Source organism: Juglans regia, chromosome 9 (genome assembly GCF_001411555.2).
Source record: "Juglans regia cultivar Chandler chromosome 9, Walnut 2.0, whole genome shotgun sequence".
NCBI lineage: Eukaryota > Viridiplantae > Streptophyta > Magnoliopsida > Fagales > Juglandaceae > Juglans > Juglans regia.
Window position 1 is genome coordinate 7,685,630 of NC_049909.1, and position 19,199 is coordinate 7,704,828.

At 39.1% G+C, this 19,199-nt stretch overlaps 2 protein-coding genes across 3 annotated transcripts in view; one reads left to right on the top strand and one right to left on the bottom strand.

Annotated features, from left to right (window-relative positions):
* Positions 1–19,199, bottom strand: part of LOC109001242 (F-box/kelch-repeat protein At1g74510-like) — a 945,981-nt gene that overhangs the window by 552,499 nt on the left and 374,283 nt on the right. The window lies entirely within an intron of this gene.
* Positions 13,163–16,204, top strand: LOC108984449. Its single transcript, XM_018956417.2, has 2 exons — positions 13,163–14,656; positions 15,914–16,204. The coding sequence occupies exons 1-2, from the start codon at positions 13,163–13,165 to the stop codon at positions 16,202–16,204; spliced, it is 1,785 nt and encodes a 594-aa protein (XP_018811962.2).

Sequence of the window (19,199 nt, forward strand, 5' to 3'; positions counted from 1 at the left end):
AAATACGAAAAAAAACTTACAAAACTTTTGTTCAGCCCAATGTGATTGCTCTAACCAATCCTAGCAGTAGATTTTATGTCAGGATGACTACTATTCTATCCGTGACAGCTAGCGCTTGTCGCGGCGTTATACAGACATAGAAACCGGGGTGTTGAGAGCTGCTGCAGGAAAGTCCATTTTGTCACACGAAATGTACGAATTTTTCAGTTGGATGAGTAAAGAAAAAATAAAATAAATAATATAACAAAATAATAAAAAGTCAATTTAGAATATTCTTTTTACTTTTTATTTTTTCTCCCTTATATTATTGTCTTTCTTCCTCCATCTAGTCTATGAAACCTCGAAAAAGAATAAATATTTTTCTCCTGCATTGACGATACGTTCATCCTCCGCCCAATCTATGAAACGTCGAAAACGAATAAATATTTTTCACCTACACTAACGATTCATTCATCCTCTGCAGCATTTCACGCGTCCAAGAGAAGGTAATCATTTCTCTCTCCCTAGTCTGTGTAATATGTGTATAAGGGAAGAAATTTGTAAATATATTTTTCTGGATAAAATACGTTTAAATGATCTATTAATTTTTTTTTTTTTTGACAATATGACATTATTCTCTTTGCATTTTATCTTCATTTGTATGTGTATACTTTAGGCTTTCTATAGCTTAAGAAATTTGAAAAAAAAATGCAAGTAGCCATGGCCAAGATTTGTAGTGTTTTGTTTCTTAAAGAAACCATTTTTATGTACATCCTCAAATTTTTAAATTAATTTGATGGTTTCTAGTTGTGTGGATTTGATGTGAAATTGGAAGAAAGAGTAAAAACCAGATCTCAGTCGGGAAGCTTTTCCACTACATTGTAATATAAGGAGAGCACTGGAGAGAGAAACAGAAAATGAATCTCATTATGTTCTATTGTAAAGAAGGATAAATTAGACATTTCATATTTCGTGCATTTCGTGTTTTATAATTGTCGTGCGCTATAGTATTTTTCATAAGTAAAATGAAGAAAAATACCCTACAACATTCATCTCCTAAATTTGAAATTACTATGGACTGAGAGAGAGGGGATATGAGAGAGAGAGATCGAGATGTGAGAGAGTGACCATGAGAGAGAGAGAGAGATCGACGATGAGAGAGATGATGAGAGAGAGACAATGAGAGAGAGAGCAGAGATAAGAGAGAGAACCAAGATGAGAGAGAGACAGTGGAGATGAGAGAGAGTGACGATGAGAGAGACCGAGATGAGTGAGAGAGCTCAAGATGAGAGAGAGAGAGCGAAGATGAGAGAGAGAGAGTCGAAGAGAGACACGATGAGAGAGAGAGAGAGCCCGAGATGAGAGAGAGTTGATCTGATGTGAGAGAGTCGAGGAGAGAGAGGCGATGAGAGAGAGAGACGATGGGATGAGAGAGAGGAGATGGGAGAAGCCGTCTGGTGGAAGGCAAAAAAGAAAAAAAAAAAAAAAAGACCATAAGCATGCACGTAGCATGTGCATTGTATGCACCGCTACAGTGGATGCTATATAGAAGAACTCTAAAATCCAAGACTTGTCTCTTCCAACAACTTCCTTAATCCTCAAAATAACCATGGGCTTGTTGTTCTATTGCTCAGAATCCATTTCTCAAAATCCTTTCTGTTAAGCCCAATCCAATCTCATGCCCAAGGCCCTTAGAAGTTTGTCGTGCCCACTTTCAAAATGACCCCATTTTAACCCTTGAAACAAAACCCTAATCCCCCTCATCTTCTTTCTTTCCTCTCTTTTCTTTTCTTTCTCTCTCTCCCTCTCCGCATTGTCTCCCCTTTCCCTCCCGTGACCACGCTTGCATGCCTTTTTTGCACACAACCACACCGACATCGACAATGTTGTTTCTAATCTCCACCCATCTCCATCCCTTGTTAGGTGTGGTGTGATTTTAGGGAGTGCTCTGAAGACCATTAAGGTTTCTGAAATCACAATATATATGGGGTTGTAATTATTTCAATTGTCATGGGTATATTTGTACTTTCCATATGAATCATGGGTTTGGTTATGCAGAGACTTGGCCAATTTCATTAGTATTCCGTTAAGGGCCATGCCGGGCCACGTCTTTTAGCAGGTAAGTTAGTTATTTAAGTCAAGTCCATTAGAGTCACGTCCAGTAGTGGGCGACATTTCTATTAGTTAGTCTGAGTTCCTATATTTAAATCCAGTATCAATCTACAATGAAAGGCATTCAGAGCCTATTTTCAGTATTGTGAGTGTCTGGAGGGTCCTGGCACCTCGAATAGCCGGACTTGCTTATTCTTAATTTACAACAAATTGGTTACACCTAACATCCCTCAACTCTCTCTCTCTCTCTCTCTCTCTCTCTCTCTTTCTCTCTCATAACTCTGTTTCTGGCTGCCATTCGCCTTGTTGTGTTAGCACTACACTAGCGACAGTGGGATACCATCTCTCTCTCGGTCTCTATCTACCCCATTCTCCCTCTTTCTCACAATCTCCCTCTCCCTCTCCCTCTCCTTCTCCTTCTCTACCTCTGCCAACTCTCTCTCTCTCTCTCTCTCTCAATTTCTCTCTATGAGATTCTCCGGCCACTAACCACCCAACTAACTTTCTCTCAATTCCTCCCTCAACATCTCTCTCTCACGTTCTCTAGCCCTCTTACCCAATAACGCAAACACGCACGTACTGTCTCTCTCTTCCCAAGACACACCACACAACCACTCAAATGACCACCACGTCACCCATTGTCGAGAATGACCAAAGCCAGCAGCAAAGCATGGGACGCCTTGATCATCCAAAAATTTTCCCTTCACACTGTAAATGATTCTACCGACTGACCTTGAAAATGATTGTTGATGGAATTGTGAAATTGTGTTATGTGATGTGTTATTTGTGGCCATGTTCTGTGTGAAGTGATAGAAATATTGTGTAGTTTTTTATGTGGTCGTATGTAGTGTGAGATAATGGGATTATTGTGTTGTTTGGGATATGGTTGTATGTCATGTGAGATGATGAGATTATTGTACAAATTGTGATGTGGTTGTGTGTCGTGTGAAGTGATGGAATTATTAAGTACTTTGTGGTATGACTCTATGCCGTGTGAAGTCATAGGATGTTGTGTAGATTTTGGACATGTACTGTTTTTCCACGTGTACTTCTTTCATCATATAATTACTGGTTGAATGTCTACCATTTGCATATCTCAAATCTATAACTGTCTATTGAATCTTTTACTATCAAATTGTGATTTACGCGTGGAAATTGATACCTGTAAAATTATTGGCTTTTTGTGTCAATAGATTTTTGTGGGTGCATGCATTTCACGACCTCGAGGGTTCGAAGAGTTAACTCATATAACTTGATAATCAACTCCAACAATACCAATGTATTTCCAAATCTAAGAATATATACTTTCAAAACTTCAAATCAAACGTAAATACTTCAATTTTATAAACCATACACACTCACATATCAAATCCACAATCCAACAATCCAAATAAAATATCAACTATTCTTCATGTCTCAAATAACAAACTAGAATAAAATAAAATTGACATAAGTCTCTATAAACCATCTAAATCCATTGAAATCAACTTAATAAATAAATAACTTCCAACAGCAGCACTAATACCGTGAGATACCCAATAACTATTCACAGCTAATCTTGTCCACAAACTCTAATACCAATCCTCAGCTGAACCATCAATGTCATCTGAAAATAATATAAAGATTAAGAGGTGAGTTATCAACAACTCAGGAAGTAGAAAGCATATACTAGCATGTAAGCATGAATATTTATAATGTTCGGTATGCAAACAAAATACTTACTTTCAAAATGCAGAAACAACATATTCACTTTCGAAATGCATAAACAAAACTTAGTACAAAAACATTAGAGCGAAATTTCTAGAAAGACAAACTTATTCCCAAAAAGAAAATCCATTAGCATATCCAAACTGAAACATTATATTCATATCATCTCATAGCATCACATCAGGACAAATACCATGTTTAACCCCCGTGGTAGGGTTATAAACCACCATTATACCGGTGGCTGGGCCATATACCATGTTTCACCCCGTGGTAGGGTTATAAACCATCATTGTACCCGTGGTTGCGCTGTATACCATGTTTCACCCCCGTGGTAGGGTTATAAACTCCCATTATACCCATGGCAAGTCCTTAACAGAAACAAAACGGAACATCATAGGAACCAGATCACATTCAGATACAGAATTAGAACTTAATGCCAAGGTTTTTAGACGACACATCATATCAAAACAAAATATTGAATAGCTTCAGATCATTTCACATGTTCGATATAAACAGAATCCAAAACATCTTCATTTATTCATAGCAAAAACTTTTAGGTTTTCATATTCTCTCCTTTTGCAAAGTTCAGAAAAGAATGAACAAAATTAGCTCATGTCTACACCAGTCATGATAGAAAATACTCTCTTATATAGAATTTAAGTATTTATAGAATAAACATCTAAGGTCGTTTTCATATTTTTTTTCAGAAACAAATATGCTTATTTTCAAAGTTACCCTTATTTCTTTTCTTTTATGCAAAACTAGTATATGAATCCTGCTTACCTGACTTCCGTGTACAAGATATGCCTTGGGTCTGTCCTCTAACAGTATCGCAACCTAAAACAATAAACGTATACCACATAAATAATAATCCAAACAGGTATACCACTAAGCTCAATTAATAAAAACTTAAACCAATCCCTTTTTAATCTAAAATTATCCATAAGGTAAATCTGGACAGCCCATTTCAAACCGTCAATATTTTCACTCTAGCACCACCAAGTAATCTCCACCCAACCGCCACTAAACCAAACCCGAACAACCTAATAATAACCCAAAAATTAACACTAAACAGTCCCAATTACTAGCCCAAAACAGTCTCACAAAACCGTCCAAATAATAATACACCTCAACTTCAAGACTTCCAACATAAGCAACCACAATCCAACAGATAAAATATAAAACACCATAAATTTACATAGGTAATAAGTTGTAACAAGCTTACTGTAGTAGTGTAATTCTGACCAACATTACAACCATATCAACAACACTTTATCCACATTTCAAAATCCAACCATGTAATACCCAAAAATACCAAAAGCTTCAGAAGAGGCTTACCTAAAAGAGTCAAAAAAACTTCAAACCACCTCGAATCAAAGCAACCCACTGAAGTCTATGCCCAAAGTTGACAGAAATCTCTAGTGAAAGAGATAGTGGTCTGCGCAAAGAAGGATTGAGGGTCTGAGTGTGTGCACGGCAAGCCAAGATAGAGTGGGTGTGTGATTGAAAACAAACCAACGAAAAATAAAGTAAAAGAGGGTCTGTGAGTGTGTAAATAGAGGGGAAAGAGTGGATGAGAGAACAAAGTATGAGAGAGGAGAGTAACCGACACTAGTGCAAAATCGCGTGGGGGAGGTCAACGAAGAATTGCTTCAAAAAAAAAAATGGGGTTCAACATGAAGTTAGGGGAGGGATAGGTTGAGAGAAAACCGATTGAGAGAGTGCCTGCTGAAAAGTGAGGGTTTTTGGATGAGAGGAGGGATACAAGTAACTGCAAGATCATGGGTTTTGGTGTGCGTGGGTTGGAGGGATGTGCAGAAGTGCAATGCAAGGGGGAAAATCCATGGAGAAGAAAAACAGTGCTGGCAGAAAGTGAACTTACCAAGTGATGCCATTTCAAGCTTCCTTCAAGTGTTAACTTGTTGTGGGTCGAGCTTCATCAAGTCTGGGCTGGGCTTTGGCCTAGGCGTTACATCCTCGCCCCTTAAAAAAATTTCATCCTCAAAATTTGTCACAAGCTATTAAGATCTTCGTCGAACAACTGTGGGTACTTGACTTGCATTTCCTCTTCTAATTCCCAATAGGCTTCACTATAGCATGATTATTCCATACCACTTTAACCAATGGAATAGTCTGATTCCGTAACACTTGTTCTTTTCTATCTATAATCCGCATCGGCTCTTTTGTATAGGTCAGATTTTCATGAAGTTGAAGAGGCTCGTAGTCGATAACGTGGGTGGGGTCGGGTATATACTTTCTCATCATAGATACATGGAATACGTCGTGTACCCCTGAGAGTGCTGGTGGTAAGGCTACTCTGTAAGCCACTAGTCCAATCCGATCAAGAATCTCAAAAGGTTCGACGAATCTAGGGCTCAACTTGCCCTTCTTTCCAAACCTCATGACCCCTCTCATAGGCACAATCCTCAAAATAATTTATTCCCAACCTCAAACTCTAATTGGCGATGATGGTTATCTGCATAGCTCTTCTGTTGACTTTGAGCTGCTCTCATTCTGGCTCGAATGGTCTCTATCTACTCTGTTGTCTTCTGTATGATTTCTGGACGCAAAATTTATCTTTCCCCCACCTCATCCCAATACAAGGAGATCTACATTTCCTACCATAAAGTGCTTCATAAGGCGTCATCTCAATGCTAGCCCGGTAACTGTTATTATAAGCAAATTCGACCAAAGGCAAGTGTCGTATCTAGGTTCCCTTGAAATCTAGCATACACGCTCTCAACATGTCTTCCAAAATTTGAATGGTCCTTTCCGACTGACCATTTGTCTGTGGGTGAAATGAAGTGTGGGAATTTAACTTAGTGCCCATGGCCTCCTATAAGTTTCGCCAAAATTTTGAAATGAAACCAGGATCCCTATCCGACACAATGGACACGGGTTCCCCATGCAACTTCATTATTTCCTGTGTATACAGCTCGGCTAGTTTCTCCAGCTTATAAGAAACTTTGATAGGCACAAAGTGAGTGGTCTTCATCAAACGATCCACTATCACCCATATTGCATCCTGTCCAGTCAGTGTCCGTGGTAGGCCTGTAACAAAATCCATAGAAATATGCTCCCATTTCCATTCTGGAATCTAAAGTGGTTGCAATAACCTTGCTGGTCTCTGATGTTCTACTTTCACTTGTTGGCAAGTTAGGCATTGTGCCACAAATTCGACAATCTCTCTTTTCATGCCATCCCATCGAAAAGACTCTTTCAAATCCCGATATATTTTTGTACTACCTGGGTGAACTGTGTAAGGGAACGATGCGCTTCTTCGAGGATGAGTCTTTTTATTTCATCATTGTCTGGCACACAAAATCTATTTCCGAACCTTAACATTCCATCTTCAAAAATGTTGAACTCAGATTTATCCCCTTTTTCTACTTCTTCTATTAATCTCGCTAACTTAGAATCTTCTTTTTGGGCGAGCGTAATTCTGTCAATCAAAACTGGTTGAACTATTAAACTGGCTATCAATGCTTGCTGGTCACCAGTAACAACTTCAATAGTAGTTCTTTCTAAGTCCATTATTAAGTGGGGCTGAGTGGTAAGAGTTGCAACTGCTAGTCCCATTGGCTACCTGGTAAGTGCATCAACAATGACATTAGCTTTGCCTAGATGGTAGTTAATGTTGCAGTCATAATCCTTGACTAGTTCTAGCCATCTCCTCTGCCTCATATTCAGTTCCTTCTGAGTGAAGAAGTACTTCAAACTCTTGTAATCTGTGTAGATTTCACACCTTTCACCATATAAATAATGCCTCCAGATTTTAAGTGCAAAGACAATAGCGGCCAACTCCAAATCATGTGTGGGGTAAGTTTGCTCATATGCCTTCAATTGCCGAGAAGCGTATGCTATCACTTTCCCGTGCTGCATCAATACACACCCCAAACTCAAACGTGAAGCGTCACTGTAAACCATAAATCCTCCTCTTTCTCTAGGAACTGTCAGAACTAGAGCTGTCACCAATCTCTTCTTCAATTTCTGGAAGCTTTCCTCACATTTTTTAGTCCATTCATACTTATTGTTCTTCCTGGTAAGGGCGGTAAGAGGAACCATTATTTTTGAGAAATTGTCTATAAACCGACGGTAATAACAAGCCAAACCCAAGAAACTCCTAACTTCATGCACATTGGTTGGTTGGGTCCAGTTAACTATTGCTTCGACTTTCTCGGGGTCTACTAAAATACCATCCTTTGAGACTACATGTCCCAAAAATGTAATAGACTCAAGCCAAAACTCACACTTCTTCAACTTAGCAAATAATTTCTTATTCCTGAGTGTCCCAAGTACTTCTCTCGGATGTTCTTCATGTTCTGCTTTGTTCTTGGAGTAGATTAATATGTTGTCAATAAACACCACTACAAATTTATCTAAGAATTCATGAAATACCCGATTCATCAACTCCATAAATACTGCTAGGGCATTGGTTAGGCCAAAAGGCATGACCAATAATTCATAATGGTCGTACCTGGTCCTGAAAGCTGTCTTAGGCACATCCTCCACCTTGATCTTCAATTGATGACAACCCAATCTGAGATCAATCTTGGAGAATTCCTGAGCATCTTGCAACTGATCAAATAAATCATCGATGCGGGCAGCAGATATTTATTCTTTATGGTCACTCAATTCAGTTCCCTGTCTATACACATTCTCATTGTCCCTTCCTTCTTTTTCACAAACAAAACTGAAGCTCCCCAAGGTGAGACACTGGGCCTGATGAAACCTTTGTCTAATAAGTCTTGTAACTGTTATTTGAGATTGGCTAACTCTGATGGTGCCATTCGATAAGGGGCTTTGGAAAGAGGTGTCATGCCTAGGGCTAACTCAATAGCAAACTCTACCTACCGCTCGGGTGGTAATCCAGACAAATCTTCAGGAAAAACCTCCGGATATTCTCTCACAATAGGAATCTCTTCTAACTCCAATTCTTCCCTTGGTTTATCCACCATGAAAGCCAAGAACCCCTGACACCCATCACATATTAACTTGTCAACCTAAAAAGCAGAAATAACCGATCAAAGGGTACGCACTCTGGAACCCATAAATCTAAGTTCCTCTCCCTCTGGAAATTTGAACACCACCTCTTTTTTAAAGCAGTCAATACTGACATAACTGGAAGCTAACCAATCCATTCCAAAAATCACATCAAACCCAATTATAGGAAAGACTATCAAGTTAGCTGGTATTTCCCTCCCGCTAATAGTTATTGGGCACTTAAGTATAATCTTGTTGCAAGTCACTATATCACCTGCTGGGGTTGAGACCCTCAAATTGTAATCCATCTCCTCAGCATCAACGGGGCAGAACTTAACGTAATCCATTGAAATAAAAGAGTGGGTAGCCCCCGAGTCAAATAAAGTTGTAGCCTTATTGAGAAACAGGGGGATAATTCCTATGTTTTCGTCATATAATCCATAGAGATAACAAGATAAGAAATCCTTAATTCTTAACATAAAAAAGCTGAAAAAGGTAAGTCAGAAAGATTATACTTGTGATTACATCATTCTTCTCCTCAGCTTCTCCCGGTGTCAAAGCAAACACCTGTGCCAGCATAGTCCTCTGCTAATTGTTGCCTTGGTTATTCGGCCTAAAGTTTTGAGGTGGGTTGGGCTTTCTGTTGTTTTCCGCAAGCAATGGACATTCTCTAATGAAGTGCCCATCATTACCGCATTTGAAACATGATCCCATTTCCTTTCTGCACTCTCCAACATGTATGCGGTTACAGAACTTACATGGGTTAGTGGTATGATTTCCCTGCATCTATCTCTGACTTGAACTGCTTCCCTTTTTTCTCTTCTTCCATGGCCCTTGATCTAAACTAGAGAATCCTTGTGGAGAAGCTCTCTTCCTCTGTTCTTGCAATTCAGCACCCCTCTTGAGATTCTGCTCGACTAGCATCGCCTTGTGCACTATCTTTGAAAAATTCTGAATCTGTAAGACCATCACTCGTACAGAAATCCTATAGTTCAAACCTTCCTCAAACTTCCTAGTCTTCCTCTCCTCATCAGGAATCAAGTATGCGGCGAAGCGACATAATTCCTCAAACCTTGCAGCATACTGGCGCACAGTCATGGTCCCTTGCACCAAGTTGGTGAACTCTCAAGCTCTAACTTCCCTATCTGCTTTAGGAAAAAATCGGTCAAAGAAGTTCTGCTTGAATTGAGCTCAAACAATCACACCAGCCCCCTTAGCTTCCCTGATGACTTTTTCAGAATTCCACCATCTCTTCGCTTCTCCAGTTAGTTTAAAAGCTATGAACTGAACTTTCTGCAGATCGGTACACTCCAAAACACTAAATATTTCTTTAATGTCTTGAATCCAATCCTCCGTTGCATTCGTATCGCCTCTTCCATCAAAGTTGGGAGGATGCATTCGATTAAATTGTTCAAACGTGCAACCCCTATCATTGTTGTTTTCGTTCAAATCTTCAAGACTTCGAACTCAACGACGAGCCGTCATCCTGAAAGCTTAAACTTGGTGAAACATTCTAAAATAAATAAAGGTGAAAATACTAAATAAATATTTAAATCAATAAAATAAATAAAATATGTGTATAAACACAAATATATATATATATATATCAGATAACTATTTAAGCCTGACATCACTTAATACTCACATACATCATTAGAATCTAAAACCTCAAAGTTACGAATTCTATTCCTAACAAATGTCAAATCTAAACCTCAAATCCCATCAAAACCAATCATAAGATTTTTTAGAAGCTCAAACTTAAATATCCACATGATCATCCTTATAGTCCTCAAGCTCCTATAGTGAAATTTTTACATCCTATAAACCCACAGATATCTAAACCTCTAAGGTTTATAGTATGCAGAATTCAAATCTGTCTCTGAAACCAACTGTAACGCCTTGACCCCGAGGGTCCGAAGAGCTAACTCATATAACCTGATAATAAACTCCAACAATACTAATGTATTTCCAAATCCAAGAATATATACTTCCAAAACTTCAAATCAAATGTAAATATATCAATTTAATAAACCATACATACTTACATATCAAATCCTCAATCCAACAACCCAAATAAAATATCAACTCTTCTTCATGTCTCAAATAACAAACTATAATAAAATAAAATTGACATAAGTCTCCATAAACTGTCTAAATCCATTAAAATCAACTTAATAAATAAATAACATCCAACAACAGCACTAAAACCACGAGATTCCCAATAACTATTCACAGCTAATCTTGTCCACAAACTCTAATACTGATCATCAGCTGAATCATCAATGTCATATGAAAATATTATGAAGATTAAGGGCTGAGTTATCAACAACTCAGCAAGCAGAGAGCATATACTAGCATGTAAACATTAGCATTTATAACGTTTGGTATGCAAACAAAATACTTACTTTCAGAATGCAGAAACTATATATTTACTTTCGAAATGCATAAACAAAACTTGATACAAAAACATTAGAGCGAAATTTCCAGAAAGACAAACTTAATCCCAAAAAGAAAATCAATTGGCATATCCAAACTGAAACATTATGTTCATATCATCTCATAGCATCACATCGGGACAAATACCATGTTTAACCCCCGTGGTAGGGTTATAAACCACCATTATACCCGTTGCTGCGCCGTATACCATATTTCACCCCCGTGGTAGGGTTATAAACCACCATTATACCAGTGGCAGGGCCTTAACAGAAACATAACAGAACATCATCGGAACCAGATCACATTTAGATACAGAATCAGAACTTCATGCCAATGTTTTCAGACGACACATCATATCAAAACAAAATACTGAATAGCTTCAGATCATTTCACATATTCGAAATAAACAGAATCCAAAACATCTTCATTTATTCATAGCAAAAACTTTTAGGTTTTCATATTTGCTCCTTTTGCATAGTTCAGAAAAGAGTGCACAAGAGAGAATCAAGACCCAATTACCTGATTTTTTTACCCCTGTTCCCATATTCTGCTCTGCTAGGGTTTGTTGTGATTTGCAGGGCTCGTGACGCTGCTGCGGTGAGGCTGCATGGCAGCCGTTGATGGCCATGGTTCTTGTCGTCAGTCCTTTGCCAAAATGGCTGCTGCGACCCCATAGCCCCTGCGTGATATACATGTTATTCATCGTGTGCCGAAGTCATGGATGGAGAAATTTTTTTCCAGTTTTCGAAAGAGGAAATAAACCGCTCGGCTGAACCATTCCGCTTCTCTATCGTACTCAAGTTCCTTTGGCAAAGACCCTCCCTGGATGCCATCCGTGCATTTATACTCAACCGTTGGGGTCTGTCCTCTACTCTGGCGGTCTCTTCCATGAAACTTGCCCGTAATGTTTTTGTAAGGATGAACACAGAGGCTGACTTTGTGAAAGCTCTGTCCCGTGAGTCATGCGAAGTGAATGGAGTGGCATACCGTGCATTTCACTAGTGTCCAGAATTTAACGAAGAACATGAACCATCTAATGTCCCTGTGTGGATCTTACTCCCTGGGTTACCGCCTAACTTCTACCAAGAATCCTTCTTACGCATATTCTTTGCACCCATTGGACGTTTTATACGTAGGGTTAATCTCACACGATGTGCGACTCGGACGGACGGGGCTAGGATCTGTTTGGAGATGGATGTGGCCAAATAACCCATTCCTTATTTTTGGATAGGCACTCCTGCATTGCCAACTAGCCGAAAGCAGGAAATTCTATATGAAACGTTACTAGCGTATTGTGGAAAGTGCAGAGTGCAGGGACACAATGTTAAGACATGTCGTGTGGGGAAAATCACGAATGGTGAGAAAAATCGTGGCCGTAAGAAAGATGAACCAATTCCTGGTGGAAATACAAATGGGAACGTGCAGAATGGTGAGACATCAGAACCAGCAGTTCATGAGAAAGAAGAGGGTGAGGTTGCTGAAGAGCAGAATACCTTTACTGAGATTACCAAGAATTTAATGTCCCCTGTTCAGGCGCTTAAGGTTACTGAAACAAAATCCTTGTTGAGAAAGCAGATGGAGAGATTGTGCCCAAGGATCTTACGGACATGGGAGAGATTGTGACCAGTGCGGAAGTAGGTAATACTCTAAACTCTGAGTTTTCTTTTAGTTCCCAGGAACCAAACACTCTGATATATAAGGAAGCTATACGGGGAAAATGACCTCTACTTGGAAGATATTTCTATTAAAGAAAACCAGGAAAATTTGTTAGAGGACGTTGTGTCTGAACCTGATCTTGAGATGCCCCTGCAAATTCTTCCTCAGGACAAAGATTATTACTCAAAAAATGAAGGCAAAACTAATAATAAAAAAAATATCAAAGAAAGAAATTTGAGAAAGTGCGAAGTTCTCTACGGGTCATTACCCGTTCCTCTACCTTGCCATTATGAGTGAATCCATAATTGTTTGGAATGTCCGAGGCATTGGCACTTCTAGTAGTCGTTTAAAAATTTTGGTTTGTAAGTTCAAGCCTAAGCTTATCGCGGTTTTGGAACCGTTCCAAAATCAAAACAAAGCTCTTCAGTTGATGAACTCTCTACATTTTGATTCATTTGTTTCTAATGTTGATGGTGAGGGTAAAATTTGGATTTTTTGGGATAATGTTCTTGATGTTCAAGTGGTGAGGACAAGCTTGCAGTTTATTTCTCTTCGTGTTAATATGGGGTCTTATCAGTTCTTGTGTAATATTGTTTATGCTAAGTGCAGCATGTATGAGAGGAAAGGTTTGTGGGAGGAACTCAGTTCTCAATCTCTTGGTTCGGAACCTTGTTTATTTGCTGGTGATTTTAATATTATCCGTAATAATTCTGAGAGAAAGGGTGGTTGTCCCCGTCCTAATGCCGCTATGGAGGATTTCAATAATTGGATCCATCAGGGTGGCTTGGTTGAAATGAAATCGAAAGGTAAAAATTACTCCTGGTGCAATGGGCAGTCGGGCCTTGCTCGGTCTTGGGCAAAATTAGATCGGGTATTCATGGATGTTCCTTTGCTCACTTCTTTCTCGAATGCTATTTGTTCTTATCTTCTGCGCACAACCTCTGATCACTCTCCAATGGTTATTGAATTTAAGATGGATCCTTTCTCTTATGGCTCCTCGCCTTTTCGTTTCCAACAAATGTGGGTGGACCATCCGCAGTTTTTACAGCGTATTCGTCAGGTGTGGTCTGCGACTGTTGTTGGCCAGGGTCTTACTAAATTGGCAATCAAATTGAAAAATACTAAGGTGGCTTTGCGAGAATGGAACAAACAAATTTTTGGCCATACCACTATGCAGATTACTGCACTTGAGAGGCACATTGAAGAGCTTGAAAATAAATTACATATAAATTGGGATGAATCTACGGAAAGGGACCTCCTTATCTCGTCTTCGGAATTAGATATTTGGCTTCACCGTGAAGATACAAGATTGGTTCAGATGTCTAAATTAAAATGGCAAATGGAAGGGGATCGGAATACGAAGTTTTTCCATGCATGCCTTGCCAATAAACGGCGCAAAAGAGTGGTGGAAATGAGATGTTCGAATGGGATGGTTTTCAATTCACCCGAGAGTCTTCATCAAGGGGCAGTGGATTTTTTTTCTAATTTTCTGCAGGGCATGCCGAACAGATTTCTTCCGAATCTGTCAACTCTTATTTCTCCTGTTATTTCAGATGCTGATAGCGCAATTATGTGCTCTGTTCCTACATTGAATGAGGTTTTCTCAGCTCTCTCTTCTATCCTGTCTAATAGTGCTCCGGGACCTGATGGTTTTGGTTCGGGATTTTTCAAAAGTTGTTGGGAGGTTGTGAAAGAGGATGTCTTGGAAGCCATATCTGAATTCTTTGTTTCTAAACAGCTCCCAAGATTTTTTACGGCCTCTTTTCTTGTCCTCATTCCAAAGGTTGATAATCCTTCTGGGTTCGATAAGTTTAGGCCTATCAGTCTATGTTCAGTGTTTTATAAAATATGTTCCAAGATCATTGTTAATCGCTTGACAAGTTTTCTCTCTCGAATAATATCTTGGGAACAAGGCGCCTTCTTTCTGAGAATAAGTATTTTTGAAAATATTAGCATTACACAAGAAATGGTTCACTCTATTAATAACAAGGCACATGGTGGTAATATCATGATTAAGCTGGATATGGCTAAGGCTTATGATTGAGTGGACTGGTCTTTTCTTATAGAGGTTCTTCGCTGCTTTGGATTCTCTTCTAATTTTTGTGATCTCATCAGAACCTGTATTTCGACTCCATGGTATTCTATTATGATGAATGGTACTACTAAAGGCTTTTTCCAAGGAGGTCTTGGTTTACGGCAGGGCGATCCCCTCTCTCCCTATCTATTTATTATTCTCCAAGAAATACTCTCTCGTCTCATCAAGCAAAGTGTGGAGACTCAGAAATTTGGTCAATTCTCACAAGCCTGAGGTACGCCTATAATCTCTCATCTTATGTATGCTGATGATGTGATGCTTTTTTCTAATGGTAGTTCTAAAGCCATCAAGGAAATTTTGGATGTGCTTCATAAATATGCAAGTTGGTCGGGCCGATGCATTAATCATTCTAAATCTGCCATTTATTGTTCTAAAAAAATCCCCTCAACTCGTAAGAGTCTTTTACTAAGAATGACTGGATTTTCAGAAGGATCTTTCCCTTTCAACTATCTTGGTGTGCTTATTATTTTGGGTCATCTCAAATAGGTGTATTTCGAAGATATGGTGGCTAAAGTCCAAAAGAAAATCTCTGGTTGGAAAATGAAAATTATTTTAGCTGGTGGCAGACTTATCTTATTGAGACATGTTCTTTCCAGTATGGCTCTCTACCTTTTTGCAATTCTTCAGGTTCTGCAAGCCACTATCAAAACTCTTCATCGTATGATGAGTACCTTTTTTTGGGGGGAGTTTAATGGTAAAAGTAAAAAAAAATGGGTGGCCTGGAATTCTATCTGTCGTCCCGTGGATGAAGGTGGCTTGGCATTAAGAAATCTTGATGATATGCAACAAGCCCTTCACACCCGTTTTGCTTGGAATCTCATTCAAGGTAATTCTTTATGGGCCAATTTTTTTAAGAGTAAATATGTGGGTACCAAACCTTGGTCTCTTATTGACCCTACTAAGGGTACTAGATTTTGGAAAATGATTGCTAAATCTCTTCCTTAGGTTTTGGATAACACTAAATGGCATCTAAAAGAAGGAAATATTTTCTTCTGGTATGATAAATGGCAGGAGAGAGGTCCTTTAGCTAATGAGATGCCTATTGTGGGTAATTCTCTCCTGAAAGTTAAAGACTGTAAATTATCTAATAACTGGGATGTGGATTTTATTCTCCAGTTAGTGGGCCTGGCAAATCTGGACGGTATTTTAGAGGACATTTGTAAAGCTAAACCAGGGTTGGACGTGTTGATATGGACTAAAAATGATAATGGATTGTTTTCTACCAAGTCGGCTTGAGATTGTGTTCGTATTAGAGGTGGCTCTCTGGAAGGGCATTCTTGGATGTGGCATAAAAGTCTTCCTTTGAAGATGTCCATCAATATGTGGAAAGCCTGGTATATGGCCCTGAGCGTTGATCATCACCTTCGCCGCATTAGCATTCCTATTACTTCTCGTTATGACTATTGTGCTAATGGTCATTATGAAGACCAGAATTATGTTTTGTTTGCAGGTGATATTGCTAGCACTGTTTGGCATCATTTTGGGGATAAACTTCGTATTCTTAATGTACGTAATTGGAAAGATACGGTACAGACTTGGTTTCGTCGTGCGAAATTAGCATCTCGAATTGGCATTATTGTGGGTTTTCTTCCGGTGGTTATTACTTGGCGACTCTAGCGAAGGCGTTGTTTGGCGTGTATGGAGGGTCAATTTGAAACGGCCTCTGACATCATTCACTCTGTCCGACTGTGGATTAGTATTATTTGCCGTGATATGCACACTAGTTCTCACATCTCTTGTTTTGATTTGCAGGTACTTGAGAGTTTACAGGTTCAGCCTAGTTTCCCTCCTGTTCGGAGTTGCAAAGTTATTAAATGGCAAAGGCCTCCGGCGGGTTGGATTAAATTGAATACAGATGGCAGTAGTTTGGGCAATCCAAGAGCCTCTGGCATAGGTGGGATTATTAGAAATGATCATGGTAAGTTAATTCATGCTTTCTCTACATTTACTGGCACAGGTTCAAATAATCAGGCTGAGCTTGTAGCTCTCCTTCATGGACTCCAGGTTTGTAGGTCTTTATCTCTCAATTATGTTGAAATTGAACTTGAATCTATTACTGTTATTTTTTGGTGGCGTAGTAAAAGATGTGGGTTTGGTATTTGGAGGACTTCTGGGAAGAAGTTCTTGAAATCATGAATTCTATGACCTATTCTATTCACCATGTTTTTCGAGGGAAAAATAAAGTTGCAGATTGGTTAGCCAAAAATGGAGCTTCTGGTAGTGATTCAGCTTTCTCCCATTTGATGGAGACTCCCCGAATTTTGCGTGGCCTTATTCGCATGGACTATTCCGGGATACCTTCGCTTCGTATTACTTAGCCTTGTTTTGTTTTTTGCTTGTGGTTTTGTTGTTTCTTGTTGATTTATTTTTTCTGGGTTTTGGTTTCTTTTGGTATGCTGGGGTTTTTGGCTGTACCCCAGATGCTTGTTTTTGTAACCACGGTTTTCCTCCACCACAAGTGAGGGTTATTAATAAAATTGGGGAGGGGTCACTCTTGGACAGGTGACCTTAACTCTTTCACCAAAAAAAAAAAGAAAATAAAAGAATGCACAAAATTAGCTTTTGTCTACACCAGTCATGATAGAAAATACTTTCTCTTATATAGAATTTAAGCATATGCAGAATAAACATCTAAGGTCGTTTTTAGATTTCTTTTCAGAAACAAACATGCTTATTTCCAAAGTCACCCTCATTTCATTTCTTTTATACAAAACTAGTATATGAACCCCACTTACCTAACTTCCATGTACAAGATATGCCTTGGGTCTGTCCTCTAACAGTATCGCAACCTAAAACAATAAACATATACCACATAAATAATAATCCAAACAGGTATACCACTAAGCTCAATTAATAAAAACTTAAACCAGCCCATTTTTAACCTAAAATTCTCCATAAGGTAAATCTGGACAGCCCATTTCAAATCCTCAATATTTTCACTCTAGCACCACCAAGTAATCTCCACCCAACCGCCACTTAACCAATCCCGAACAGCCTATTAATAACCCAAAAATTAACACTAAACAATCCCAATTACTAGCCCAAAACAATCTCACAAAACCGTCCAAATAATCATACTCCTCAACTTCAAGACTTCCAAGAGATAAAACACAAAACACCAAAAACTTACATAGGTAATAAGTTGTAACAAGCTTACTACAATAGCGTAATTTTGACCAACACTACAACCATATCAACAACACTTTATCCACATTTCAAAATCCAACCATGTAATACCCAAAACTAACAAAAGCTTCAGAAGAGGCTTACCTAAGAGTCACAAAAGCTTCGAACCACCTCGAATCAAAGCAACCCATTGAAGTCTATGCCCAAAGTTCATAGAAATCTCTAGTGAAAGAGATAGTGGTCTGCACAAAGAAGGATTGTGGGTCTGAGGGTGTGCACGGCAAGCCAAGATAGAGTGGGTGTGTGATTGAAAACAAATCAAAGAAAAATAAAGTAAAAGAGGGTTTGTGAGTGTATAAACAGAGGGAAAAGAGTGGATGAGAGAACAAAGTATGAGAGAGGAGAGTTACTGACGGTAGTACGAAATCGCGTGGGGGAGGTCAACGAAGAATTGCTTCAAAAAAAAAACACAGGGGTTCAACGTGCGGTTAGGGGAGGGAGAGGTTGAGAGAAAACAGATTGAGAGAGTGCCTACTAAAAAGTGAGGATTTTTGGACAAGAGAAGGGATACAAGTAACTGCAAGATCATGAGTTTTGGTGTGCATGGGTTGGAGGAATGTGCAGAAGTGCAGTGCCAGGGGGAAAAGCCGTGGAGAAGAAAAACAATGCTGGCAAAAAGTGAACTTACCAAGTGTCGCCGTTTCAAGCTTCCTTCAAGTGTTAGCTTGTCGTGGGCCTAGCTTCATCAAGTCTGGGCTGGGCTTTGGCCGAGGCATTACACAAATGGAGATGGATCATTATCTCGGTGGAGCTCCTCTGGTCACTCGATAATGAATAAAACTATCCTCGGTTGTCGCCGGGCGACAACGTCAGTGATAACGAACTCGGGCGAGACAGGTATGAGAATGGATCTTGATGCAGAAGAGTGAAGCTTTGGCTCTGCTTGAAGAGTGAAGATCGGGGTTACTCCCCTTTCGTAATTAAGTTTAGTTTTTCTTTTTACGACCTTTTGTAATTAGAATGGATGATTGTAACATTCGGTAGCTTATGGATTGAGAAAAGTGACTTGTGGATAATGTGTGCTGATGTAAATTAAATATATTTT

What these genes read in the sequence shown, in the direction of transcription:
- LOC108984449 (XM_018956417.2), top strand. Translation starts at nt 13,163, where the DNA reads ATGAGTGAATCCATAATTGTTTGGAATGTCCGAGGCATTGGCACTTCT. An exon ending in TTCTTGTCCTCATTCCAAAG is followed by an intron (nt 14,657 to 15,913) that starts GTTGATAATCCT and finishes TCTCTTCCTTAG; the next exon opens with GTTTTGGATAACACTAAATG.